The sequence below is a fragment of the Mustelus asterias genome, chromosome 7, assembly GCF_964213995.1.
Source record: "Mustelus asterias chromosome 7, sMusAst1.hap1.1, whole genome shotgun sequence".
NCBI classification, from domain to species: Eukaryota; Metazoa; Chordata; class Chondrichthyes; order Carcharhiniformes; family Triakidae; genus Mustelus; species Mustelus asterias.
The window spans coordinates 4,411,725-4,427,308 of NC_135807.1; the positions used below are offsets into that span (position 1 = coordinate 4,411,725).

General features: G+C 47.2%; 1 protein-coding gene across 4 annotated transcripts in view; it reads right to left on the reverse strand.

The window, feature by feature from the left end:
* znf521 (zinc finger protein 521) overlaps nt 1-15,584 on the reverse strand; it is a 474,497-nt gene that overhangs the window by 67,145 nt on the left and 391,768 nt on the right. For all 4 annotated transcript variants that reach the window (XM_078215600.1, XM_078215599.1, XM_078215602.1 and 1 more), the window contains one exon: nt 15,080-15,195. In XM_078215600.1, the coding sequence (XP_078071726.1) occupies nt 15,080-15,195 (116 nt within the window). The remainder of the gene's footprint in view (nt 1-15,079; nt 15,196-15,584) is intronic.

Consider the following 15,584-nt stretch of genomic DNA (forward strand, 5'->3'; position numbering starts at 1 on the left):
TTTCGCCCCAAGTGCTGTATCTAACTGCTTCTTGGAAATATGTGGGGCAGGATTTTATGGCCTTGCTCGTCCCGAAAGTGTAAAATCCTTCCCAAGGTCAACGGGGCTTCCCATTGCCCGCTCCTTGCCCCCTCCGATTCCCATGGCGGACGGGGCGGGAAAATTCCGCCAACAACCTCATGGCCTCAGCTGCTTTCTGTGGTAGAGAATTCCACAGCCTGACCATTCTCTGGATGGTAAAGGGAATTGGATACATACTCAAGGGGGACGATTTGCAGGAGCAAGAAGTAAGAACATGTGGAGTTGGACTAATGATTCTTCAAAGAGCCAGCACCAGTTTGATATCGAATGTCCTTCTCTGTTTTTTTTATTCATTTATGGGATATGGGCGTCGCTGGCTGGCCGTAGTTGCCTGAGGGCAGTTGAGAGTCAACCCCATTGCTGTGGCTCTGGAGTCACATGTAGGCCAGACCGGGTAAGGACGGCAGATTTCCTTCCCCAAAGGACATTAGTGAACCAGATGGGTATTTCCGACAATGGTTTCATGGTCATCAGTAGATTCTTAATTCCAGATATTTTTTATGGAGTTCAAACTCCATGGCGGGACTCAAACCCGGGTCCCCAGAAGGTTAGCGGAGTTTCTGGAGTAATAGTCTAGTGATAATACCACTCAGCCATCATCTCCCCTTTCTGTATCATTCTGTGACTTGAAGTGCATTCCTCTCTGCGGAGCGGGGCCACAGCTCTTGTCAAGTTCTAAACAGAGAGTCTAGTGTCAGAGAATGCCAATTTAAGGTGACCTATTTCAGTTCAGGCGATTGCAGTGGTCTCCTGCCTGGTCTTACACCCTCAGTTCACCCAAAACTCTGCTGCCCTGTAACCTGGCCAACGCCATTCACTCACCTTCAGCACTCTCTATGTCCGTAAGACCATACGAAATAGGAACGGGGGGAGGCCATTCGGCCCCTCGATCATGCTCCACCATTCAATAGGATCATGGCTGATCCGACATTCCTCACATCCACTTTCCTGCCCTTTCCCTGTAACCCTCGATTGCCTTACTCATTAAAAATCTCTCTATCTCAGCCTTAAATATGCACACGGACTCTGCCCCCCCACAGCTCTCTGCAACGAGGAGTTCCAAAGTCTCTGAGAGAAGAAATTCCTCCTCAGCTCAGTCTTAAATTGCTGCCTCTTTATTCTGAGACTGTGCCTCTGGTCCTAGACTCTCGCATGAGGGAAACCATCCTCTCCGCATTTACCCTGTCAAACCCCTTAACAATCCTGTATGTTTCATTGAGATCACCTCTCATTCTTCTCAACTCCAATGAATCCCAACGTGTTTAACCTGAAAATCCACATCTATTCTTGACATGCTGTTTGCATCAATTTCTTTGTAAAATACACATTATGAGAGGGGGGGGCCGATTATATAAAAACATAATCGCTTCTAAATCATTGGTTACGGTAAATGGAAAAGAATAGACAGCCCAGGGATCAGTGAGAGAGGTTAGACACGGCTTCTGTGACCCTGAACTGTTTCACTTTCCATAACCCGCGTCTTCATCGAATTGTTGAAAGCTGCAGCACCAGGGAGGAGGCCATTCGGTCACCTTGGCTTGTGCTGACCCTCTGAAACCGAAATGGGGTTGCCAACGCCATGGGGAGGGGTGGGGGGGAAGGGCGGTACAGTGGCACAGTGGTTAGCACTGCTGCCTCACAGCACCAAATGTGACTTCTGCACTGTAGATTCTATGATTCTATGACAGGGTTGAGCTTTTTAAATGGTCTCCTGCTATTCCTAAGTGGCGCTTGCTACCAAATAAACCTGTTGGACTTTAACCTGGTGTTGTGAGACGTCTCACTGTATTCCTAAGTTGCCCCTCGTGGGGATTTCAGGACTATCTCTGTCACAAAGCTGTACGGTTAATTTGCAGTGGGTAAAATATCTCTGAATTCAACTGTTTTAAACTTAGTTGGGAGTCAGAACTTAGGGTAGGATTTATACACAACGTCTGTCTGTATCCTGGCATCTCATTTTTGTGATATGCTATCATTAAGCTGGAGTTGGACTTGCAACACTGCAAAGGTCTCGTAAATGCTAAAGTCTAAAGGTTAATGGAAACTGTAAACCCCACTTTGCTGATGAAATCCTGCCATCGTGGGGACACGAGGCGACTGCCTGATTAACATAGCTCGAGGAGCAAGAGAATGTTAGACACAGGTAAAACCCGGGCAGACATAACCCTTCCCCGTACGCTCACAGCCCAGAGCTGAATTGGTGGGTTAAATGAGAGCTCATTTGGAGAGCCAGCGCAGACAGGATGGGCTGAATGGTCTCCTTCTGCGCCCTAACAATTCTGTGACTCTGTCACAGTCCCGAATGTGTCTGATCTGAAATGGCGGACCAACGCTTCTCGTGTTGCTATATCTGTCCAAGACCGCAAGAAACTACGAAGTGTCGTGAATGTAGCCCAATCCATCACGCAAACCAGCCTCCCATCCATTGACTCTGTCTACACTTCCCGCTGCCTCAGCAGAGCAGCCAGCGTAATTAAGGACCCCACGCACCCCGGACATTCTCTCTTCCACCTTCTTCCTTCGGGAAAAAGATACAAAAGTCTGAGGTCACGTACCAACCGACTCAAGAACAGCTTCTTCCCTGCTGCTGTCAGACTTTTGAATGGACCTACCTTGCATTAAGTTGATCTTACTCTACACCTTAGCTATGACTGTAACACTACATTCTGCACTCTCTCCTTTCCTTCTCTATGAGCGGTATGCTTTGTCTCTATAGCGCGGAAGAAACAATACTTTTCACTGTATACTAATACATGTGACAATAATAAATCAAATCACATCGAAATCTCCAGCGTTTCCATGGCGGGTTGCACCCGTTAGTCAAAAGAACGGTTTCAAAAACCCCGCGCCCACTGGAAGCGACGGATTTCAGTCAGAATCTGCAAGAAAGGTGGGGTGCGGCCAAGGCAACAGCTTCTGCTAAATTCTGTTATCCGGCAGAAGGCCACAGAGTGAGTCCAGCGCTGGATTCTCTGTGTAATGAATATTTCTGCGCCTTTGTTTCTTGAGTGCTTTTGTTTTAATTCTTTGCCCCCGCCAGCTTTGCTGGTGGCGCCCCAGAACGATGACAGGAAAACTCTGTAACATCAATCGAAAAATGAGAGGCAACGGAAATGAAAAGAATTAAGTTTTGGAAATAAGGGAACCTGATTAAGAACGTGGACGGTGATAAACATTTACACTCTCCCTCTGCCCCAGGCCGCCTCGGAGAAAAGGTTCCCCGCTGTATCCATCTCTTAGGGAGGTTTAGCCCCCCTCTGGTGAGGGTTGAACATGGCGGCCCTCTTGGTGTCAGTCTGCACAGTCCTGTAGCCTTGGGGTCCTCGCTGATGGAGGCAGGGTTCAGGGATGACTGGGGGAAGTGTATCGCTGACAGAGGCCCACGAACGAGTCAATCAGCTCATGACTCCGAGGTGGGGTGAGGGTCCGTGGAGGGATGATTATGGAGCGGTCCTCCCTTTTGCTCTGAAGATAAAACAAAAAGAGAGCGAAGGAAAAGAAACCCAAGCAGCTTCTTACAAACTGGCGCTTGCTTGGCGGAGATTTCACCTGTCACCGAGCCTGTCAGGATTTTAAAATTCCAGCTTGTACAGAGAGAAAAAAAAATAATAACTGACCGTGCTGGAGTTTGGACTGCACAACTGCACCATCTCAAATGATCCTTCACACCCTGGAGGACACTGAAACATATCTAAAGCATGTCCTTTCTGTCCTGATTTACTGTAGGCTTGAGTGCAAGAAAAATGAGCATGTCCTCGCTCTGGGTTATCAAAATGCTGCATCGGATTGCCCTCGGAGAAATTCTACCTGTCATGGATCTGTCAAGAGTTCAGCATTTGCAGTCAGCGAAGGCAGTCAGAGTCCCCCCCCGCCCCCCCCCCCCCCCGCATCACCCCCGCCGCCCCCGGAGACTTGCTGGAATCCAAATCCAGCAACAGAAAGAAAAGAGGTGGTTGATGGTTAGAGGCCCGTGTTGTCTGTTATTCTGCTCTTGTTACACGCCAGGAAACAGCAGAGTTACAACCTGATATAATGCTGTTGTCACCGCGCGATGGAGTGATCATAGCAATCGCCACTCATGCCCAGTGGCAGAGGGAGGGCACACGCCGTGGGGTGGCAGAGGGAGGGCACACGCTGTGGGGTGGCAGAGGGAGGGCACACGCCGTGGGGTGGCAGAGGGAGGGCACACGCCGTGGGGTGGCAGAGGGAGGGCACACGCCGTGGGGTGGCAGAGGGAGGGCACACGCCGTGGGGTGGCAGAGGGAGGGCACACGCCGAGGGGTGGCAGAGGGAGGGCACACGCCGTGGGGTGGCAGAGGGAGGGCACACGCTGTGGGGTGGCAGAGGGAGGGCACACGCCGTGGGGTGGCAGAGGGAGGGCACACGCCGTGGGGTGGCAGAGGGAGGGCACACGCCGTGGGGTGGCAGAGGGAGGGCACACGCCGTGGGGTGGCAGAGGAAGGGCACACGCCGTGGGGTGGCAGAGGGAGGGCACACGCCGTGGGGTGGCAGAGGGAGGGCACACGCCGTGGGGTGGCAGAGGGAGGGCACACGCCGTGGGGTGGCAGAGGGAGGGCACACGCCGTGGGGTGGCAGAGGGAGGGCACACGCCGTGGGGTGGCAGAGGGAGGGCACACGCCGTGGGGTGCCTGGCTTGCTCGGGGGGGGGGGGGGGGGGGGGGGGTTGTGTCTTCAGTCACAAAGTTTTTTTTTATTCGTTCATGGGACGTGGGCATCGCTGGCTGGGCCCGCATTTATTGCCCATCCCCAGTTGGTTAGGCGCATTGACCCAAACAGGTGCCGGAGTGTGGCAAGTGGAGGATTTTCTCAGTAACTTCATTGCAGTGTTAATGTAAGCCTTACTTGTGACTAATAAATAAACTTTACTTTTCTATGCCCTTGTTCAGAGGGCAGTTGAGATTTATTTGATTTGATTTATTGTTGTCACATGTATTAACATACAGTGAAAAGTATTGTTTCTTGCGCGCTATACAGACAAAGCATACCGTTCATAGAGAAGGAAAGGAGAGAGTGCAGAATGTAGTGTTACAGTCATAGCTAGGGTGTAGAGAAAGATCAACTTAATATGAGGTAGTTCCATTCAAAAGTCTAACAGCAGCAGGGAAGAAGCTGTTCTTGAGTCGGTTGGTACGTGAACCTCAGACTTTTGTATCTTTTTCCTGACGGAAGAAGGTGGAAGAGAGAATGTCCGGGGTGCGTGGGGTCCTTAATTATGCTGGCTGCTTTGCCGAGGCAGCGGGAAGTGTAGACAGAGTCAATGGGTGGGAGGCTGGTTTGCGAGAGTCAACCACATTGCTGTGGCTCTGGAGTCACATGTAGGCCAGACCGGGTAAGGACAGCAGATTTCCTTCTCTAAAGGGCATTACTGAACAAGATGGGTTTTTTCGACAATCGACAATGGTTTCATGGTCATCTGTAGATTCTTAATTCCAGATATTTTTACTGAATTCAAATTCCACCAGCTGCCGTGGCGGGATTTGAACCCGGGTCCCCAGAACATTAGCTGAGTTTCTGGATTAATAGTCTAGATAATACCATGAGGTCATCGCCTTCCCTGAAAGTCTGCCAAGGCAGCACCTGGGCAGGGGGAAGGGGATAAGTTTCCCTCTCCGTCAGCCCGGGGTGAGGCCCTTCCCTTCTCCATCAGATGCCCTATGTGGGGTTACAGGGATAGGGTCTGGGTGGGGTGCTCTTTCGGAAGGTCAGTGCAGACTCGATGGGACGAATGGCCTGCTTCTGCACTGTAGGGATTCTATGATTCTATGATCAGCAAGGGTTGGGGATGGGGCCTTTACCCTCTCCGTCAGCAAGGTTGTCTTCTTACACCTCTGTAACAGTGCCCCTCCTTGCCCCTACATTCAATTGTACATGCTGCTGAAGTCCTCATCCATGCCTCTGTTACCTCCAGGCTCCACTCACACCCCTTGTAAATTTGAGCTGATGGAAAATGCTCTGTTTTCCTATCCTCTCACCCGTGTGCTCACTCGCCTACACTGGCTCCCAGTCCAGCCACGCCCCATTCTCAAGATTCTCAAGTTCCTCTTGGCCTCACATCTCCCCATCTCTGGAATATCCCACAGCCTTACAACCCTCTCTGTTCCCTGTGCTCCTCTAATACTGGCCTGTGCAGCAACCCTGAATTTAATCGTTCCGCTATTGGCAGCTGTGCCTTCTGCTGTCTGGACTCCTAAACTCTGGAACTCCTTCCCTGAACCTCACCACCTCTCACTCCTTCCTCAAGGTGCTCCGTAAAACCTGCTTCTTTGACCAAGTTTGTGGTCACCTGTCCTGTTATCCCCTCATGGGATTCGGGTTCCTAATTTAGTTTGATGATCGCTCCTGGATGTTTTGGAACGGTTTACTACATTAAGGGTGCTATATAAATGCAAGTTATTGTGGTTAAAGAGTCACACGTCTACAAATGGATATAGATAGATTAGGAGAGTGGGCCAAAATGTGGCAGATGGAGTTTAACGTTGATCAGTGTGAGGTCATGCATTTTGGTCAGAAAAATGGAAAGGCAACTTATTATCTAAATGGGGAGAGACTTCGGGGTGCTCTGGTGCAGAGGGATCTGGGTGTCCTTGTTCATGAGTCACAGAAAACTAGCATGCAGGTACAGCAGATAATAAAGAAAGTAAATGGAACGTTAAAAGTTAAAGTTTATTTATTAGTCACAAGTAAAGCTTACATTAACACTGCAATGAAGTTACTGTGAAATTCCCCGAGTCCGGCGCCTGTTCAGGTCAATGCACCCTAACCGGAGGAAACCCACACAGACACGGGGAGAATGTGCAAACTCCACACAGACAGTGACCCAAGCCGGGAATCAAACCCAGGCCCCTGGCGCTGATGAGGCAGCAGTGCTAACCACTGTGCCGCCCATGTTAGCATTTATAGCTAAAGGAATAGAATATAAAGGTGAGGAAGTGTTGTTGCAACTATACAAGGCATTGGTGAGGCCGCACCTGGAGTATTGTGCACAGTTTTGGTCCCCTTATTTGAGGAAAGATGTAGTGGCATTGGAGGCAGTTCAGAGGAGGTTCACTAGATTGATTCCAGAGATGAGGGGTTTGTCGTATGAAGAGATTGAACAGTTTAGGCCGATACTCTCTGGAATTTAGAAGAATGAGGGGAGATCAAATTGAGGTATACAAAATGATAAAAGGTCTGGATAAAGTAGCCGTGGAGCGGATGCTTCCTCTTGTGGGACATTCTAGGATGAAAGGTCATAGTCTTCGGATAAGGGATAGCAAATTTAATACAGAGTTGAGGAGAAACTACTTCTCACAAAGGGCTGTGAATCTGTGGGGTGGAGACTGGGTCAGTGAGTAAATTAAGGAATTCCAAATAAGGAGATACAGTGATGTAGTGGTGTAATGTTAAATCAGATATCCAAGTGAAATAACTTGTGGATATAGGTTCAAATCTCACCACAACAGCTGATATTTTCAAATTTGAATTTAAATTCAATTGATAAACGCCGGAATTGAAAGCTAGTCTCAGTAATGGTAACCATGAATTTATCATCGATTGTCGTAAAAACCCATCTGGTTCACTGATGTCCTTTAGAGAGGGAAATCTGCCGTCCTTACCCGGTCTGGCCTACATGTGACTCCAGAGTCACAGCAATGTAGTTGACTCCCAGCTGCCCACGGGCAACTAGGGATGGGCAATAAATGCTGGTCGGCCAGCGACGCCCATGTCCCATGAATGAATTTTTAAACAACATATCCCAGAAAGAATAAAGAAAAATAGGAACACATTCTCTGGTACGTGCAGGCGGAGATATTTACATTTTTAGATCTGGAATGAACTGCCACGCTGATTCAATAATGACGTTCAAATGGGAATTGAACATCTATTGGTATGGGAATAATTTGCAAAGTATTGTGGGAAGAGCAGGCGGAGTGGGATTGGTTGGTTCACTCTGTTAAAGAGCTAGAAGGAAGCAAGATGGATTGAGTGGCCTCCTTTTGCACTGCATGATTCTGAGATGTCCCCATTCCAAACGGCCATTGGCCGAGTAGGATGTGCCAGATTCCCCAATCCCTTCTTTCTTGCTCACCTTGTGGACTGTTTAATATACATAGAGACATGGAAACTAGAAGCAGGAATAGGCCATTCTGCCCTTCGAGCCTGTTCCACCGTCCATTTTGATCACGGCTGATCTTAACAAATTCAATATCCGGAACCCCCCTTCCGCCCCAAATCCCTTGCTCCCTTTGCTCCAAGAGCTATATCTAATTCCTTCTTGAAATCAGACAACGTTTTAGCCTCAACTACATTCTGTGGTAGTGAATTCCACACATTCCGGGTGAAGAAATTTCTCCCCACCTCAGTTCTAAAAGGATGTTGTTGCGTGCTGCTTTCTTCACTGTTCCCCGGACCTGGCTGGAGGGTGAGGTACCCCTAGTGCCCCGAAGTTCACTTTACCCCTCACTCCCCTCCGAAGGCCCTTCCCCTCCTGAGTCTTCCCTTGACGATGGTGCCCGAGGCCCAGGACCTTTCCCCCCTTGACCTTTCCTTGCCCTTTCCCACCCCAGTTTAAGATTCAGCCGGAAAAGGCCGGTTTGTTTTATTAATTGGTTTTCCACAAATATAAAACAAAAGCTATTTTCGACTCCCACGTGCAGTCGTCTTAGCTTAACTCAAGACATTTTATAGATACGGTTCCTGTCTGACATTTTCATATTGTTTTTAAATGAGTTGAAATGAGAATTTATTCTTCAAATCATTAATGAGAAACTGAGATACTATAAACATCTCTAGACTGGAACATGATAACTCATTTCTAAAGCTCGTAACTTCGAATTAACAACAGGAGAAAGCACAATAATCTTTAAGAGAAATGTTTCTGATGGTTCATAGAATCATAGAATCCCTGCAGTGCAGAAGGAGGCCATTCAGCCCATCGAGTCTGCACTAAACACAATCCCACCGAGGCCCTATCCCCACAACTCCATGCATTTACCCTAGCTAGTCCCTCTAAAAATAAATGATTGGTGGTGATTTAACCTGAGGATCAGCACACCTCAGGCGAGGGACAAGGTTAAGAAGGCAGGCCCTTCAAGAATAACCTCAGCCAGTACGGGAATTGAACCTGCATGTTGGCATCACTCTGCATCACTAACCAGTTGTCCAACTGACTGAGCTAAACTGACCCCCAGTGTTCCAGTGTTATTATAAGTCAATGTACACAAGCTTATTTTACGTCACTTTGCCGAGATTGACTCAATATATTGGAAGGTTTTATCGGAGGAATATAGTTTAGTTTATGAATTCCTGTGGCTGTGAATGGAAGCAGTCTGACATGTCATGACAGCACAATGGAAGCGATGGCCGAGTGGTATTATCGCCAGACTATTAATCCAGAAACTCAGTTAATCCTCTGGGGACCCGGGTTCAAATCCCGCCATGGCAGATGGTGGAATTTGAATTCAATTAAAAAGAAATCTGGAATTAAGAATCTACTGATGGCCATGAAACCATTGTCGAAAAAACCCATCTGATTAACTGATGTCCATTAGGGAAGGAAATCTGCTGTCCTTACCTGGTCTGGCCTACATGTGACTCCAGAGCCACAGCAATGTGGTTGACTCTCAACTGCCCTCGGGCAACTAGGGATGGGCACTAAATGCTGGCCAGCCAGCGACGCCCATGTCCCACAAATGAATAAAAAAGAACAAAGAAGCATTTAGCAGTCGCAGAATCCAGAAGTGACTTCATTTTCAATCGCTATCAGCGAGCAGGTTCTAGCTGTGGAGGGAATTCTGACGCTGGCTTTGCACTAAACAGGATTCACAGACAGAAGGGACCGGACACTGGGATTGGGATAAAATTAGATTTTTGGTAGCTACAAGGCCCTTTAAATTTCCAAAACGGATCATGAGTGGTGGTGGACAATTAAACAACTCACTGGAAGAGGAGGTTCCACAAGCATCCCCATCCCCAATGATGGAGGAGCCTGGCACATCATAGATAAGGCTGAAGCATTCACAGCAATCTTCAGTCAGAAGTGCCGAGTGGATGATCCATCTCGGCCTCCTCCAGTGGTCCCCAGCATCTCAGATGCGAGTCTCCAGTTAATTCAATTCACTCCACGTGATATCAAGAAACGGCTGAGGGCTCTGCATACTGCAAAGGCAATGGGCCCTAATAACATTCCGGCAATCATACTGAAGACTTGTTTAAGTTTAAGTTTATTTATTAGTGTCACAGGTAAGGCTTACATTAACACAGCAATGAAGTTACTGTGAAAATTCCCTAGTCGCCACACTCCTGCACCTGTTTGGGTACACTGAGGGAGAATTTACCAAGGCCAGTGCATCTAACCAGCACTTCTTTCGGACTATGGGAGGAAACCGGAGCACCCGGAGGAAACCCACGCAGACACGAGGAGAACGTGCAAACTCCACACAGACAGTGACCCAAGCCGGGAATCGAACCAGGTCACTGGAGCTGTGAAGTAGCAGTGCTAACCACTGTGCTGTTGTGCCGCCCCATAAAGACAATGTGGAAAATTGGCCAGGTATGTCCTGTCCACAAAAAGCAGGACCAATCCAACCCGGCCAATTACCACCCCAGCACTCTGCTCTCGATCATTAGCAGAGTTACGGAGCATAGGGCAGCATGGACAAGTTGGGCCGAAGGGCCTGTTTCCATGCTGTAAACCTCTATGACTCTATGACACATAGGAACTCCGAGTTGGCCATTTGGCTCCACCATTCTATGTTTTTTTTAAAGTTTTAAGTTTATTTATTAGTGTCACAAGTAGGCTTACATTAACACTGCCTATTCCTTCTGTTTGCAAAGAGAGTGTTTGAATGTATATTGCTTCTAGCAAGTGTAACTGAACCATGTTACGAGCTTGTCTGATATCTTAAATTGGTTGTTCGGGTAGATATTGACGCACTCGGGATTGATCAGAAAGTGCTGCCCAATCGCAGAATCACATCCAACAATAGGTGTTTTGCTTTGGGTTTTGCAAGCGTGAGCTGGGTTGCGGACGCTCTGTACTCTGCCGATTCTGAGTGGGGTCATGAATGACTCAGGCAGTGAGACTGTGACCCACAGAGTCTGGGCTGGCTCCAGTTTCATTCACACTCCACAATTGCCTCAGAAAAGATTAAATGCTGACAACGGAATTGCGGTTTCCCGAGGAGTTGAGAGATATGTGTGAGGGATGAAGTGTCTGTTTTCGAATATATTTGCAATTGTCTGTTTACGAGATGTTGTGTTCTCAGATATTTCTGACACTTGAAATGTACATAAATTTCTGATTTCAAGTAAAAGGTTTCAACAGAATAGTTTTGTATTTTCTGTGTGATGGCCAGGTTGTAAAGAACATCAATATCATTCTCTGCAGATTTGCTGCCCCCATGGTATGAATTACCCTCGGCTCAAAGCTCCAATCTCCAGGATAGAAAATGCAACTAGAGTCTCAACATGCATTTCCAACAGTGCTCTGTCTTTCCATTTCATCCACAGTTTCAGACAGAATTGCAAAACTGATTAGGATTCATAGATTTAAAAAAAAAAGATAAGAAAAAGCAAACTCTCCTCTTGCATTGCTCCGGGTTCCTTACAATCTATGGCTGTAAATTGGGAGAGGGGAGTGTGCAGCGGGATCTGGGTGTCCTTGTGCACCAGTCACTGAAGGTAAGCATGCAGGTGCAGCAGGCGGTAAAGAAGGCAAATGGCATGTTGGCCTTCATTGCGAGAGGTTTCGAGTACAGGAGCAGGGATGTGTTGTTGCGATTATACAGGGCCTTGGTGAGGCCACACCTAGAGTATTGTGTGCAGTTTTGGTCTCCTTTTCTGAGGAAGGATGTTCTTGTTCTCGAGGGAGTGCAGCGAAGGTTTACCAGGCTGATCCCGGGGATGGCAGGACTGATGTATGAGGAGAGATTGACTAGGTTAGGATTGTTTTCATTGGAGTTCAGACGAATGAGGGGGGATCTCATAGAGACTTATAAAATTCTAACAGGTCTAGACAGGGTAGATGCAGGGAGGATGTTCCCGATGGTGGGGGAGTCCCGAACCAGGGTCCACAGTCTGAGGATTCGGGGTAGACCATTTAGGATGGAGATGAGGAGACATTTCTTCACCCAAAGAGTGGTGAGCCTGTGGAATTCATTATCACAGGAAGTAGTTGATGCCAAAACATTGAATGTATTCAAGGGGCGGCTGGATATAGCACTTGGGATGAATGGGATCAAAGGTTATGGGGAGAAAGCAGGATTAGGCTATTGAGTTGGACAATCAGCCATGATCGCGATGAATGGCGGAGCAGGCTCGAAGGGCCGAATGGCCTCCTCCTGCTCCTATCTTCTATGTTTCTATATCCTCAGCTATGTGTCCAAAGCTCCCAACGTTTTTAACCTCTCCCCTCTCTATCTTTCTCCTCCACCTGCCGTGTTGCTATCGTGATATAAAGGCATAAGTTGCTCATAAGGGATTGGATAAATACATTGCCGGTTCATTGATTGGGACTAGGCACATGGGAACATTGATGCAGAGCTGTGTGTGCTGTGTTCTGCTCACAGGACACAGTGAAACTGAGACTGAATCACATGACCCACTTCCTTTCTAGGGCTGTCACGCTGCAATCCCTCAAAGATATGTTACAACATCCCCCTTTCTTTATAAAGATACTTTTCCCCCCTTTCAAAGAGACATAACTGTTTACAATACATGTCCATGCTTTAGTTACCACTGTGAAAGTACATTAGAATGGCCTATCTGGATAAGCTGCTGGTACAGCCAGAATCTTGTAATGGCAACCTCATCTAGAAGTTTCTTTCAATTGCTCACAATGACTTCATAGAGTCACAGAGGTTTACAGCATGGAAACAGGCCCTTCGGCCCAACTTGTCCATGCTGCCCAGTTTTTAGCACTAAGCTAGTCCCAATTGCCCGCATTTGGCCCATATCCCTCTATACCCATCGTACCCATGTAACTGTCTAAATGCTTTTAAAAGACAAAATTGTACCCGCCTCTACTACTGCCTCTGGCAGCTTGCTCCAGACACTCACCGCCCTCTGTGTGAAAACATTGCCCCTCTAGACACTTCTGTCTCTCTCCCCTCACCTTAAACCTATGCCCTCTAGTTTTAGACTCCCCTACCTTTGGGAAATGATGGTTGACTATCTACCTTAACAATGCCCTTCATTATTTTATAAACCTCTATCAGATCATCCCTCAGCCTCCTACACTCCAGGGAACAAAGGTCCATCTATCCAACCTCTCCTTATAACCATCACCTGTGGGATTGTCATGCTTGAGGAGGTAAAGAGGGGGCTTGAGGGATTGTGAGGGTTAGCATTCCTGATGCTCCACACCATCTTTCAGCTTGCTCCCGTTTCTGCTCTCAAATTTCCCTGAGCTCAGCATAGGCTGGCCAGTGGGAGGTGGCAGCAGTTCCTGTGGAATGGCAAACAATTTACCCAGCATGCATTGTGACAGAGAAAGCCCTCTATATCTGGGAATGAACACGAGAATGGTTCTGTCCCAGGAATGGGACAATATACACACTGAGGAAAGAACTCCCCATTCATTTTCTTATTACAGTACATCCACTGACCCCTGCAGAAATAAGAAAACCTGCAAAACACGACAAGCTGAAGCCAATTCCTAAGGTTTTCGTAATTTACAAGTTTCACCATAATTAATATAATCCTTCACAGGAATTGACGTTTGGTATAAAACACCAACAAAAGAAAGTTAGTGGTGTCATATAAATACTTTGGCTACAAGAATAAGTGAGAGGTGGTAAGTAACTCACCTCCTGACTCCCCAAAGCCTGTCCACCATCTTCAAGGCACAAGTCAGGAGTGTGATGGAACACTCCCCACTTGCCTGGATGGGTGCAGCTCCAACAACACTCAAGAAGCTCAACACCATCCAGGACAAATTCGATTGGCCACAAAAATCCACTCCCTCCACCATAGAGGCTCAGTAGCAGCCCCTAATCTACAAGATGCACTGCAGCAACTCACCACAGCTCCTTCGTCCGTAGGCAGCACCTTCCAAACCCACAACCTCCACCATCTAGAAGGACAAAGGCAGCAGATACATGGGAACACCACCACCTGGAGGTTCCCCTCAGAGTCACTCACGATCCTGACTTGGAAATATATCGGCCGTTCCTTCACTGTCGCTGGGTCAAAATCCTGGACCCCCCTCCCTAACAGCACGGTGGGTGTACCTACATCACATGGACTGTAGCAGGTCAAGAAGGCATCAAGGGCAATTAGGGATGGCCAATAAATGCCAGCCAGCCTGTGACGCCCACATCCCGTGAACAAATAAAAATTAACTCTAAATAAATGAACCCATTCTGAATGAGGCAATGCACCACAATCTAATCGAGGATAAAGCAGAAACACAAAGGTTCGGAATTGGAGTCTTGGGTTCAGTGCTGATGTGCAGTTAACAGTAAAACCAGTCACTGAACTCGAGACTCCAATTCAGAATGTTTGTGTTTATAGTTTAGACTCTATTCCCTGGAATATACAAGGTTCATGAATGATTTCATTAAAGTTCTTAGGATTTGGAAAAGAATTGACTGAACGGATAGTTTGCTTTTTGCAGAGTCCAGAACAAAAATCAGAACCGGGATGTTCAGGAAAAAAGTGAGGAAATGATTCTTCCCAAAAAGGGTGGTAGATTTCTGGAGCTCTCTCTCACAAAAAGAAATGGGTTGTAGTCCCATTAATAATTTCTAAATCTGCAATCAATAGATTTTTCAACACAAAGTTTCTGGAGTCAAGGCAGAAATTGGACTTTCACCAACCATGATTCCACTGAATGGCAGAATGTGTTTGAGGGGCTGAATGGCCTCCAGCTCTTCCCATAATCAGTCTGCAATCCTTAACATATCCACGCCTTTTTAAAACAAAGTGAATTCTGGTGTAGGAAATAGTCATAAATGACACATGTTGTCATCAAAACGGTAAAACCATTCTCAAATACCTGCAATTCTGTTTGGAAGAAAAACTTCTGCGGGCATTGTGAGCAGTCATAGATCTTGTCCTCCTGCCCGTGGGCAGAAAAAATATGATGCTGCAACTTGCTCGCTTGGACAAACACTGGAAAAGGAAGAAAGGCAAAAGAGTTAATGGGCTTTCCGAGAGAGTGAGCATTCACTTATACACACAAGCATTATACACACACACACTCATATACACACACACACATATACACACACACACTCATATATACACACACACACATATACACACACACTCATACACACACACACTCATATACACACACATACACTCATATACACACTCATACACACACTCATACACACACACACTCATACACACTCATACACACATATACACACACATACACACACATATGCACACACTCATATACACACACACTCATATACACACACATACACACATATACACACACACACACACACACACTCATATACACACACACATATACACTCACACATACACAC